This window comes from Plecotus auritus, assembly GCF_963455305.1.
Source record: "Plecotus auritus genome assembly, chromosome: 15".
Taxonomy (NCBI): domain Eukaryota; kingdom Metazoa; phylum Chordata; class Mammalia; order Chiroptera; family Vespertilionidae; genus Plecotus; species Plecotus auritus.
In genome coordinates, this window is record NC_137781.1 from 7,662,341 (window position 1) to 7,676,115 (window position 13,775).

The 13,775-nt window shown below is 47.2% G+C and overlaps 1 protein-coding gene across 2 annotated transcripts in view; it reads left to right on the forward strand.

Moving 5' to 3' along the window:
- The window catches only part of CHD2 (chromodomain helicase DNA binding protein 2), a 92,792-nt gene that overhangs the window by 47,922 nt on the left and 31,095 nt on the right, over positions 1-13,775 (forward strand). For both annotated transcript variants that reach the window (XM_080651657.1, XM_080651656.1), the window contains 9 exons: positions 926-1,114; positions 2,580-2,742; positions 3,306-3,458; positions 4,992-5,063; positions 7,542-7,691; positions 8,881-9,029; positions 10,228-10,324; positions 10,767-10,859; positions 13,339-13,509. In XM_080651657.1, coding sequence (XP_080507783.1) covers positions 926-1,114; positions 2,580-2,742; positions 3,306-3,458; positions 4,992-5,063; positions 7,542-7,691; positions 8,881-9,029; positions 10,228-10,324; positions 10,767-10,859; positions 13,339-13,509 — 1,237 coding nt within the window. The remainder of the gene's footprint in view (positions 1-925; positions 1,115-2,579; positions 2,743-3,305; positions 3,459-4,991; positions 5,064-7,541; positions 7,692-8,880; positions 9,030-10,227; positions 10,325-10,766; positions 10,860-13,338; positions 13,510-13,775) is intronic.

Consider the following 13,775-nt stretch of genomic DNA (forward strand, 5'->3'; position numbering starts at 1 on the left):
AGAGAGAAACATCCATCAGCTGCCTCCTGCACACCTCCTGCTGGAGATGTGCCCGCAACCAAGGTACACGCCCTTGACCGGAATCGAACCTTTGTCCTACAGAATTTCTGTAGCTCCCCTTTATCAGGCTGAGGAAGTTTTCTTCTCGTTCTAGTTTTTGGGAGTTCTCACAATGGATGAGCGTTGGATTTTGTCACATGCTATTTTTCTGTGCGTGTTGAGATGACCATGTGGTTTTGTCCTTCATTCTGTCAGTATGTGCTATATTTCGTTAGTTACGTTTCAGATGTTAAGACAACCTTTCACTCCTGGGGTTAATCTGTCTCGATCCAGGCAGAACCATTTTGGGTGGCAAGTGCTTAATTCCTTAATGAAACTTAGGTGCCCAAGTTTCCCTAATATTACATGTATATCATTTGTATTGTTCTTGTCATAGGGCTGTAGTCTTATTTATTGTTGTTTTAACCATTAACTTTTTAACGTAGGAACAGTGGCGATTACTAACAGAAATTACATAACTTTTACCTTTGAGCAGTGAGAGCTCTAATACTGCCACTAATTATTATTTTACCCATGAACTTACTGTCCCAAGAAATTGCAGCTTATTAAAAGAATTAAGATTACGTTTTCTGCATATTTCACACAATAACTGACTATGTTTGTGTATATACTGATTGCATGATACACTAAAATTTTGTGAACTCTGGATGCTTTCTCAAAGTTGGAAACCTTTATGGAGTGTAGACGGATGAACTAATCCATTGGTTTTCCTCTCTTATATTCAAGAGCTAATAATGATAAAGTTTATCTGTCCCTACAGGGAAGATTTGTCCCCCCCCCCATTTTATTTTAAAAGAAATTCTTGTTGCAAAAATGCTTTTTTCTTTCTGTATAACCAAGTAACACTGGACCGTTTCATCCCCAGGTTTGAGTTCTGGGAAGATTTCGAGGAGGACCATGGGAAAGGGCGAGAGAATGGCTACCAGAGCCTCCATAAGGTGCTGGAGCCTTTCCTCCTGCGGAGGGTCAAAAAGGACGTGGAGAAGTCCCTTCCCGCCAAAGTGGAGCAGATCCTCAGGGTGGAGATGTCGGCCCTTCAGAAACAGTATTACAAGTACGTGACCGGCTGGGTCGGGCGGAGTGGGAGTGAGATCAGTGCCCTGAAGCCGGGAGACGGGCAGTAGACAAATCCACTGTTTCTCTCAGAGAGGCCCCAGCACAGATTTCAGTAGCCGTTTGTTTATGGTCAGAGGAACTTTTATTCTTGCTTTTTAAAAAATACATTTTTATTGATTTTAGAGAGGAAGGGGGTGGGGGAGATAGAAACATCAATGATGAGAATCATGGATCCGCTGCCTCCTGCACGCCCCACACTTGGGGATCGAGCCCACAACCCTGGCATGTGCTCTGACCGGGAATTGAACTTCAGTAGTTAACGACTCATGGCCAATCTTAGTTCAGCCAGATCTTCTTTTGTATCCCCATTCCCACCTATGTATCATTTGAAGCATATCCCAGGTACATATCATACATGTTTCTACATGTCCAAAAGCAAAAATAAAACCCCAAAATAAAATTTTAAAAATCACCTCAAGCTCATAGGTTCAGAGAACACGTGTGGGGTGGGCAAAATGGACAAAGGATTCAAAAGGTACAGACTTTCAGTTATAAAATAAATGCGTCATGGGATGTAGTATACAGCATGGTGACTTAGTTAATAAGAGAGGCTATTAAAAGGGGAAAATTGTAACTCTATGGTGACGGATGTTAACTACACCTACTGTGATCATTTCACAATATACACAATACTGAATCATAATGGATACCCTTGAAACTAATATAATGTTATATATCAGTTATACCGCAATTAAAAAGAGTTTGGCATACCATCAATACTACTATGCCTCATAAATTAATAATTCCTTAATGTTTTTATAATGTCCAGTGAGTGTTTACATTTTCTTGGTTGTAATAAATATGCATGTGCACACTCACACATACACACACACACACACACTCGCTCACACACACATACTCACACTTGGCTATTTTGCATTGGGATCTAAGTAAGCTCCATACATTGTGACTGGTTGGCATGTCCCTTAAGTTTATTTTAATCCATTCCCCCTCCCCCCTGTCCTTGTAAATTCTTTGAGTGAAGAAGTTGAGTCTGTTGTATAGATTTTCCTCACAGCCTGCATATTTGCTGGTCCTAGCTCTGTGGCATCATTTAATATTTTACATTGGATGCTTTGTTTCCTGTGTATTCACAGATGAGTGTAGAGCAGCCGTGGGCAAACTACGGCCCGCGGGCCGGATCCGGCTGTTCTATCCGGTTCTCTTGCTGTCCCTTCCGCTCCTTTACTTTGAATTTATATTAGTTCACACAAACACTCCATCCATGCTTTTGTTCCGGCCCTCCGGTCCAGTTTAAGAACCCATTGTGGCCCTCGAGTCAAAAAGTTTGCCCACCCCTGGTGTAGAGGGTTCGTTAGACTCAGATTCAACGTCAGTATTTCAGAGACGACCCCAGCTCTTTGTTTGAATCGGTTAACAACACTATCGTCTCTAATTTGCAGGTGGATCCTGACCAGGAATTACAAGGCTCTCGCCAAAGGCACCAGGGGCAGCACATCCGGCTTCCTGAATATTGTGATGGAGCTGAAAAAGTGCTGCAACCACTGCTACCTGATTAAGCCCCCCGAGGAAAACGAAAGGGAGAACGGACAGGAGATCCTTCTGGTGCGTGCTGCCTCGTTCGCCATGGCTTTCTCAGGGACGGCTTAGTCTCTGTGGGTGCTAGTGGAAGAAGCTGTGAGCCCGAGCCGGTGTGGCTCAGGGACAGTTTAGTCTCTGTGGGTGCTATCGAAAGAAGCTGTAAGCCCGAGCCGGTGTGGCTCAGTGGATAGAGTGTGGGTCCGCAGACTGAAGGGTCCCAGGTTCGATTCCGGTCAAGGGCACGTACCTTGGTTGCAGGCTTCATCCCCACCCTGGTCATGGTGCATGCGGAAGGCAACCATTTGATGTGTCTCTCTCACATGGATGTTTCTCTCCCCCTCCCTTCCACTCTCTCTAAAAATCGATGGAAAAATATCCTCGGGTGAGAATTAACAATAACAACAAAAGCTAGGAAAAATCTGAAAGTGTTGTTATCGATAGCAGATAAAGAGCATTTCAGGAATTGCTTGTCAGCCAGGTAGCAGTTGGCTTCAGAAAGCGTAACTGTGATTTTAAACATTTGAGCCCCTAGAGATGGAGGGCAGATTGAGGTGTCTTGAACACTGGGATGTCTTCTCCATTTCCAGTCCCTGATCAGGAGCAGCGGGAAGCTGATCCTGTTAGATAAGCTGTTGACCAGACTGCGAGAAAGGGGGAACCGAGTCCTCATCTTCTCCCAGATGGTGCGCATGCTGGACATCCTGGCCGAGTACCTGACCATCAAGCACTATCCTTTCCAGGTAAGGACGCTCCGGGATTGGACGCCCCGCTCTCCCTCCTCCCCTCCCTTCCTCTGGGTTCTGTGCTTTGTTTGCTAAGTTATCCTGAGGTAGAAAATGAGGGTTTTCTTGCTTGAAACAAGCTGAGATTAAGGTTCCAGGGCGGCCTTAATTTTTACTTCCATGCCTTCAGGCTAACCCTCTGATGAAGATGGGCAGGTGAGGTCATTCTTTTCTGGGGACCGAGGGGTGGGGATCAGAGAAAGGAAAACCGGGCAAGAGAAAAGTCCCTTGTTTATCTCAAGTGGTGATTGTGAGGGAAGAAATATGAAAACGATTTAAAAGAGTGAAGTGCTTTAATTAACAGGTAATTAACCGCTTTTTATTTTACATATACGGCTTCTCTGTGGTGACGTTTTTTGATGTAGAACTGACATACACGCTAACAAAAGCATTGCCTGTGCTAGTAAATGCTTGAATACCCAATTCGGCTGCTTGAACTTTGCTCTGAGCGTACAGGGCAATTTTTGGAAAACCTGGGACATATGATCAGCTTAATTTTTTTTAAAAAATATATTTTATTGATATTTTTACAGAGAGGAAGGGAGAGGGATAGAAAGCTAGAAACATCGATGAGAGAGAAACATTGATCAGCTGCCTCCTGCACACTTCCCACTGGGGATGTGCCCGCAGCCAAGGTACATGCCCTTGACCGGAATCGAACCCGGGACCCTTCAGTCCACAGTCCGACGCTCTATCCACTGAGCCACACCGGTTTCGGCGATCAGCTTAATTTTTAACATTATCGACGATGTGGCAAAATGTTTTCCAAACAAAATGATGGAAATAATTTTGTGGCTTGTGGAGCACTTAATAACTGGGCAGTTTGCCCTGGCCACTTTTGCTCCATGGTTGGAGCATTAGCCCCAGGACTGAGGGGTCCTAGGTTCAGTTCCGGTCAAGGGCACATACCTCAGTTGCAGGCTCGGGCCCCGGCCCACGTGCGGGAGGCCGCCAATCCATGTGCCTCTCTCACATTGATGTTTCTCTCTCTGTCTCTCCCCCATCCCTTGCACTCTAAGAAATCAATCTAAAAAAACCATCAGATGAAGATTAACCAAAAAAGCAAGAAGGGAAAAATAACTGGGCAACTTCAGTTATACTAGTCAAGAAGCATCATTTTCCGGCAGGAGCTGGTTACTAGGTGACCAGGGGTGGTATTTCCTCGTCTCTTCATGCCCACGATGTGGAAGCAGACAAAGCCTCGAAGCCCAGCTTGGGTTGCCTTTTCCTTATGGGTCCTGGCAGCCATTCGGATCCCGGGATAAACCCAGATAGCCCTTTGACTCAGAACCTTCTGACCTTGAGTTTGTAACGGGAGAGCTTGGGACAAGTGGAGTGTGCGCTGAAGCACAGCCCGCCAGCACACGGCCAGTGCATTCCAGCTATTTTTAGCCAGCGGGTGTCGCGCTGATAAAGGTTGCTAGTCTGGTGTCTGTTCCGCTTGCAGCTGGTCTTCCTGCCTTATGACTTCCTTGTGGCTTGTTTTTACAGCGTCTGGATGGTTCCATCAAGGGAGAGATCCGAAAACAGGCGCTGGACCACTTCAATGCCGATGGTTCTGAGGTACACCGGGCGCGGCTTGGTTATCGGGGCAGCTTGGGCTCGGTCTCCAGGGCAAAGCCTTTCTGGGTTAATACGTTGTTTCAGGAACAATTCCCGGTGCAACCCTCCTGCGAGGGCGATGAGAAGTCACTTAAGTGAAAGATGTCTTTGCGTCTCATGATCACTCCAGGAGAGCATGTGCATGCTCTTTATCCCCCTGGTGTGGACTAATGACAGGCATCCTAAGGTCACCGGAGTTTTCTCTCTAGTGACTTCCAGATACCAAGTTTCTGGGCCTAGGAGAGCAGCCAGGCAAAGATGGGCAGGGCTGGCCAGTAGGGTAATATTGGGATGCTAGAGGCCCGATGCACGAAATTCGTGCAGGAGTAGGCCTTCTTTCCCCCGGCTGCCGGCACCCGCTTCCCTCTGGCCACCGGCAGGCACCTAGGACCCGGGATTCCCTCGCAGTCCCGGCTTCATGTGGAAGGACGTCTGGTCTAATTAGCATATTATGCTTTTATTATTGGGATATGTGTTAATATCAGAAGGTTCTGATCTGTACTTTCTTGGTGACCTCCAGTCTTGTAAAGTACATTTGCCATGTCTCAAATTAGTTGGACCAGGGGTGGGCAAACTTTTTGACTCGAGGCCACAATGGGTTCTTAAACTGGACCGGAGAGCTGGAACAAAAGCATGGATGGAGTGTTTGTGTGAACTAATATAAATTCAAAGTAAAGGAGCGGAGGGGAGAGCAAGAGAACCGGATAGAACAGCCGGATCCGGCCCGCGGGCCGTAGTTTGCCCACGGCTGAGTTGGACCCTGCTGCACTGTGGCTTACTGGTTTTTGTTTTTCTAAATATATTTTTATTGATTTCAGAGAGGCAGGGAGAGGGAGAGAGAGATAGAAACATCAGTGATGAGAGAGAATCATTGATCCGCTGCCTCCTGCACACCCTCCCCCCCCCCCCCCCCCACTGGGGATTGAGCCCACAACCCACACCGGTGCCCTTGACCGGAATCAAACCCGGGAGCCTTCAGTCCGCAGGTCGGCGCTCTATCCACTGAGCCAAACCGGCTAGGGCTGGCTTACTGTTTTTACTTTGGCTAACAGCAGCGTTTAGTTAAGTGTCCCGCTAGAACGTGGCATTATATAGAGTATTGCTCTTTTAACACATGCAGAAGAGCCACCTAAGACAATTCACATTATGTTTGATAAAACCTGATGTGGAAAATGGCTTAATGATCGATCAGACCCCAGATTTCAGGTTGCAGGTTTCTCCTCCTAAAGTGTCCTCTCTCCCTAGAGGCTTCTTTAGAGTCTGGTGTCACTTGGTATTTCGACCAAAGATCGAAGGGTGTGTGTTAACACATCTCCTAATCACTTCTTCATTTTAGTTGTTGAATGTGTTTGTGAGACAGCTCTCTCCATTTTCATTTCTACGGCACAATGTTGGCCCATGTGACTCTTAGTTAGAAGGTGGAGGCCTTGTCATTCATCCGTGTATGTATATCGAATGTACCCATTTAGCACAATGTAACTCAGAACTACCAGGTGTTGCGTGCCACTTGCGTGTTGTCAGCCTCTGCCATACATGATCAGACTCCCTGAAAACAGAGATCTGACTTCTTCTCCGGCTCGTATAGATATTCTCTGCCTCCTGCCTGTGCTTTTTCTGAGCCCTCGGACGCAGGCAGGCGTCTCAGCAGTCAGTGCTGTGGAAGGTGGAGTGTGTCAGGGCCGGGGTCTTCCCCGCACATGCCCTCCAGCCACACCTGCTCTGGTCTTCTCGTGGAGGTCGAGGCTGCTGGGCCTCTCCAGGTCCCTCCCGGGGTCTGCGTGCAGAATTTCTTCTTTTTTTTAAATACATTTTATTGATTTTAGAGAGGAAGGAAGAGAGAGAGAGAGATAGAAACATCAGTGATGAGAGAGAACCATTGATTGGCTGCCTCCTGCACGCCCCCACTGGGGATCGAGCTCGCAACCCAGCATGTGCCCTTGGCCGGAATCGAACCTGGGACCCTTCAGTGCACAGGCCGACGCTCTATCCATTGAACCAAACCAGCTAGGGCATGCGTGCAGAGTTTCTTTTCCTCACCCGCCTAGCCAATGGAGAGGCACGTGCAGAACACAGTTTCCCTGTTTGTCCCGACCGCCTTACGTGCATCATCCGCCTTCCCCTGGAAAACCAGGAGCTGGGCCGCGTCCCCCGATAATGAAGTGTGCGTGGGGTTAGCTATTGCTTGTCTGCGAGGCTCAGCCAGGTGGGAGCCCGAACTCTCTTGCCGCTGTTGCTCCTTAGTTCACTGCACCGACTCTTCCCTCGTAATCGAACGAAAATCCACTCTGCCACCAAGTCCCTGGCATTCGTCAGCCTCCATGAAGTGTGTCCGTCGTGTGTCGCTTTCCTTCGCACCTGCGGGGGTTTCGGGGTGTCGGGCTGGTTGGATGGGACACGGAGACGGCCCCAGCATAAAGTCGCGTGTTGCATTGTGTGCAGGACTTCTGTTTCCTGCTCTCCACAAGGGCTGGTGGCCTGGGAATCAACTTGGCTTCCGCGGACACGGTGGTCATCTTCGACTCTGACTGGAACCCCCAGAACGACTTGCAAGCCCAGGCCCGCGCCCATAGGATTGGGCAGAAGAAGCAGGTCAGTGGGAGGGGCTTCTGGGTGTGGCGTGGGGGGCGGGAGGGTTTGCAGGCCTTTTGGGATGTTCTGTAAAAGGCTTTTTCCTGTTTAGCTGCATTTCCCAAGGGGAGGTGTCTGTTAATGAGTGCAGAGAAGCCGGCTTTGGGGCTGAGATGAGCCTATTATGGAACTGCTCTCTTTCTCTGTTTAAAAAGTGCATCACCAGCGACTTTCTAGTTTATCCTAAAAAGATATATGATAAGAAGACCTAGAACTGAACATTTTCTCCTTTGTTACTATGGAAAAGTTAGTGGTAAATATTCTAACATTGTTCAAGATGGTCTGTTTTAACACATTGCGGACCAGTGGTTTTATTGCTAGCTTTACCCGGTGGCCAGATAAGTTTCTATTGAACGAGTACAAAAACTATTTTACATAAATATTAAAGGCACGCTTTAAAATTAAATACCCATTGCATTTTGAAGGTATTTATTACATGTTCTTACAAGCTGATATCTTTTTAACGTATGGTACTTTGTAAAACACTGTAATATGAAGCGAGAATGCTCGTGATCCGTCTGGGATGTGTTAGTTACACATGACCAATCCCTTTGTTGGGGGAAATACACACTTACTCCCTTCGTATGCAGATCTCAAAGTCGCTTCTAATAGAGGAAACTCCTCTAAGTTTCCTGCTCAGCCCAAGATCCCGTTTTGGTGAAATGGATTGTTCCTTAGTAAGATTTTTATTATTTGAATAAGGCCGTGTAAAAAGTCCTTAAAGGCAGTTTCATTGAAGAATGCGACCTGCTACACGTGGTAAAATACGGCATCTGCTTATGTCTGTGTGGATGGAGGGCGCAGGGGTCCTCAAACTTTTTAAACAGGGGGCCAGTTCACTGTCCCTCAGACCGTGGGAGGGCCGGACTATAGTTTAAAAAAAAACTATGAACAAATTCCTATGCGCACTGCGGGCCCGGGACGCGTCGGCTGCTAAGCAGGACAGGCAGCGGCACCCGGCGGGCCGGATAAACGTCTTCAGCGGGCCGCATGTGGCCCGCGGGCTGTAGTTTGAGGACCCCTGGCTTACGGCTTAGAGTCCCTTCTGGTGCGAGAGGCCAGGTATTTTACATTCCCCTCCTGGTTTCGGACGGAGGTGACCTTCTTTTGTGTGTGATCGGGGTAAGCATGACATTTCCTTTTCCTATAGGTCAATATTTACCGCTTGGTTACCAAGGGGACTGTGGAGGAAGAGATCATAGAACGGGCCAAAAAGAAGATGGTACTGGACCACCTGGTGATCCAGCGCATGGACACCACTGGCCGGACGGTCCTGGAAAACAACTCGGGGCGGTCCAAGTGAGTGCCAGGGCTGGGAGAGGCCAGCTGGTCCCCATCCACACTCGGGGGCATTCGCTCTTCTGGGGGATTTTGCACAACAGACCTTAGGCCTTTTATTCCTGGGAAACAGGCCACGCTAAGGCTGCAGGAAGATGGTGTTTCCTTATATTTACTTTTTTTCCTGTTTTTTTCTTTTTTAATATATATTTTTATTGATTTCAGAGAGGAAGGGAGAGGGAGATAGAAACATCAATGATGAGAGAGAACCATTGATTGGCTGCCTCCTGCACACCCCCACTGAGGATTGAGCCCACAACCTGGGCATGTGCCCTCGACTGGAATCAAACCTGGGACTCTTCAGTCCATAGGCCAACGCTCTATCCACTAAGGGCGTCCCCCCCGCCCCCCAATTCTCTCTCTCTCCCCTGCCCTCTCTTTTTCTTCCATTTGAAAAATGTTTATTGTTGAAAGTATTGCAGATGTGCCCCCTCTTATCCCGATCTCCTGCCCCTCTCTCGCCTATGGGTTTGGCTCTCCATGCGACATATGACATTGGGTGTCCACCCTGACACAGTGTCGCCTGAACTTTTCCCAGTGAGAATCCACCGATCTCACCGGCCGCTCTTCTCTTACTATTGGTGGAAATGTTAGCGTGGAGATTAGCGATTTTTCCTGTTGAAACAGAGGAAGGTAGTTACGTTTTGATGGGATTTATTTGGAAGCACAACTATTTCTCTGGAAGAATGTACATCTTGACCAAATTGCCGAGTGTGTTCTGTGGCGGTCTTGTAGCTTCGTTACAGGTGGGATCAACCGAGCTCTTCCCAAATAGGGTGTTTTCAGATGATTGGCCATTAGAGAGCAACCTGGGTAGAAGCAGTGTGGTTCTTTCCTGTTGGACCACAGGCAAATGTAACTTTCTGAGTCAAAGGACAGAGAGAGAACTGTCTTCTTTCATGTTGCTAATTACCCGTCTCGCCCAACCACGTGATAGATGAGCCAACAGGAAAAGGATTGATGTCCTAGTCTTCTGCTGGCTTAGGTTTGCCACCACAGTCCCATCCTGTGGATAAAAACATGAAATGTTTGAGAGGTCATTTTTCTTACGGCAGAATTTACATTTTCACCAGTAATTGGGCCCCCTAATGAAGGATAGATCTGTAGTAGAGCTTACTTGACATTCCTAAGAGATTACAACCGCATTTTACTTTTACAGTTCAAATCCTTTTAATAAAGAAGAGCTGACAGCTATTTTGAAATTTGGAGCAGAGGATCTTTTCAAAGAACTTGAAGGCGAGGAGTCAGAGCCTCAGGTAATTAACAAGGAGGGAAAGCGTTTCTGACAAGTGTCATTTGTGAGCTACAGTGTTTGGGAAGCAGATTCTGAGCCTGTTAACAGGCTTCTATGAAGCAACAGTAATTCCTTAAAGGACGCAGGGTTTTTTCTGTCTTTATTTTTTCTAATAAAGTTCAAAGCTCTTATTGAATAGGAAAGAATGAGAAAAAAGCATTTTGAGGATTCTGTCTTTGGTCTTTTTTATTCCTATTTAATTTCTTGTCATTTCTGAAGTGTCCCCTTATTTGTATAAGTAATAGTTTGAATCATTAAATGTAAACAATGTAAAGTTGAGACTATAAAGGAAAATTAAAAATGACATAACGGAAAAGAGAGCTGGTCTGTTTGCACCAAACATTGTCAGCGCGTGCAGACCTTACTGTTGTCTTCTTACCACACTTGTGTTGCTGTTCTTCTAGGAAATGGATATAGATGAAATTTTGCGCTTGGCCGAAACCAGAGAGAATGAAGTGTCAACAAGTGCGACCGATGAGCTTCTGTCACAATTTAAGGTATAAACATCCTCGTGGGAGAAAGTTCTTAGCGTTGATTCACTCTCCAGTCATAACGAATGCCTGATAGCACTTTCTGGGTGCCAGGCGCTCAGTGTCATTCTCTGGAGTTTTCCAAGGATGTTCTGAGTGCAGAATCTATAGTCCTCCCTGTGCAGGTAACCATGGATGTGGTCCATCCTGCCCCGAGTCAGTGGGTGGAGGAAGGAAGTCTGCGAAGTGGACTGAGGATATGATATCCGTGGGGATAGGTGGTGACCCAGTTGGCTCTGGGGGTGTTGGAGGGCTTGTGGGAGAGACATTACTATAATAGAATCAGATGACAGAGGGGTCAGAGGTGTAAAAAGAAGGTGACAGGAAGCTCTTGATGACTTGGCGGGGTTTTTTTGTTTTTTGTTTTTTAAGAGTGATTACAGGGTGGTCAGTGGTATCTGATACAAAACAGAATTAAATGAGATCAGGAGTAAATGCGGGAGCTGGGCACCAGCACTGAGTTACTAAAAAGCTAGTGAGTTATAGAGAGAAGGGCCCCAGCCGGCGTGGCTCAGTGGTTGTGTGTTGACCTATGAACCAGGAGGTCACGGTTCGATTCCCTGCCAGGGCACATGCCCGGGTTGCAGGCTCGATCCCCAGGAGGGGGCGTGCAGGAGGCAGCTGATCGATGGTTCTCTCTCATCATTGATGTTTCTGTCTCTCCCTCTCTTTGAAATCGGTAAAAATATATTTTTTAAAAAGGGTAGACAGAAGGTAATTTATGTGACAAAAAGGTCTAGCAAGGCCATGTTTATTATTATTTTTTTAAGATGTTGCCATGTTTGGGTTTCAGAAGGTATTTGAGAATAGGGAGCTATTGAAGGTGCAGAGGAATGAAGGAACGTTTGAGGGCCTTCCATTGCCTCAGGGGAGACTGGAAGGGACATCACCCAAAGCGCAGCTGGAGGAGCTGCCTTTAAAGAGAAGGGAAAGTACACTTAGTGACCAGTGAAATAAACGAGGTGTCTGCTGAGAAGTGGAAAAGATTTGCTACAGCCCTGGGTGGGGCCGGGGCTTGCCAGGAGGAACTTGATAGGGAGTAGAGCTGAATTTAGAAAACACGGCTTTGGCTTCGCTTTGGAGCCACTCAGCAGGGTCATATGAGACTCTCCTGCCATCCGTGAGGTCAGAGAAATTGGATCAGCTGGTAATCCCAAGGTGAGACTGGCTCTCGAGGCGTAGGAGGGTCAGAGACAAAGGCTTCCCAGTTGCACATGAGGCCCGGCCAGTGTCGCTCAGTGGTTGAGCGTCGACCTAGGAACCAGGAGGTCAGGGTCTGGTTCCCAGTCGGGGCACATGCCCGGGTTGCAGGCTTGATCTCCAGTAGGGGCGTGCAGGACGCAGCTGATCAGTGATTCTCTCTCGTCCTTGATGTTTCTTTCTCTCTCTCCCTTCCTCTCTGAAAATCAATTAAAAAAAAGCAGAGGGCCTGGTTGAAAGGCTTGACCATGGTTAGTTTGATGCAGGTTAGAGAAGCACGTTACAGCGGTGGCTAAGTGTGGTAGAGTCTACCGTTAGGATGGAGGGAGAGCTGGGTGAAGTGTTCGGAAGGAAGCAGGATGGAATGAGGTCAGGGTTGGCCACAGGTAGAGCTGTCTCGGTGGAAGAGCAGGGAAGGAGCTGAGGCTGGGTCCGAGAGCTCTCGGGTCAGATGTCATGTGTCTGAGGGTGGAGGGGAGTTGTTAGTGTGTCCACCGGGTTCCACTCCTGTGTCTGCTGCTCCGTTCTTAAGCAGAGGTAATCTTCATGACGCTGTCCTGGTCAGAATATTATGAGTATTAAGTCACATTACTGGTGGCTCTGGCCTTTCTAAGGCCCTTTTTAAAAAAAAATTGAATTTATTGGGGTGATGACATTGGTTAATAAAGTTATGTAAGTTACAGGTTTATAATTCTATGATGTATCATGTATATGTATATTAACACATTGCAGACGGATCACGAGAATTCTCACTTCATATTACACAGTGTTTTACAAAGTATCATACTTTAAAAAGATAATAGCTTGTAAGAAACATGTAATAATTTCAAAATGCAATGGGTATTTAACTTTAAAGCGTGCCTTTAACATTGATGTAAAACGTTTTTTGTACTCATTCAGTAGAGACTTATCGGGCCACTGGGTAAAGCTAGCAATGAAACTACTGGTCCGCAATGTGTCAACATATATTTCAGTTAAACTTACAAGACACTTTATATCTTTATATCTGCTTCCCTACTTTTCAGTAAAATTTCTGATGAACTTGAGGATGTGGCAAATTGATTTCTGGGGGGGCGGGGGGGTAAGGGAGAGATTAGTAGAAAATGGATTCTTTGATTATGTAATATCACAGGACTCCCTTATTAGTCATGGCATCTTACTTAGATTAAAAACTCTGAGCTGAGGTTATAGTGGATGTTCTTTGGGACATAGAGGAATTTCAGTTGTCGGTCCGTTGGAATTTCAGGTTGCCAATTTCGCCACCATGGAAGACGAGGAAGAGCTGGAAGAGCGTCCCCACAGGGACTGGGACGAGATCATTCCCGAGGATCAAAGGAAGCGCGTGGAGGAGGAGGAGCGGCAGAAGGAGCTGGAAGAAATCTACATGCTGCCTCGAATTCGGAGTTCCACGAAGAAGGTAACCAAGTGAGACGGAAGGGAGGACCCTCCTTCTCAGGCTCTGACGCTGCAGGAGTGCCCAGGGTTCAAGGAAGGGGCCTCGCATTGCTGCCCGACCTGCGGGCTCCAGGGCAGAGTCTCGGGAAACCCAGCAGAGGAACAGGGAAGTGCCTGGGGCTCATGGCTCACCTCTGCTCCTGGGCTGTGTGAGATGGCTGAGCAGGATTGGAGCGTGTTTAGACTGTAGAACCTTCTTCGCCACAGGCACTTTCACATTGGACTTTT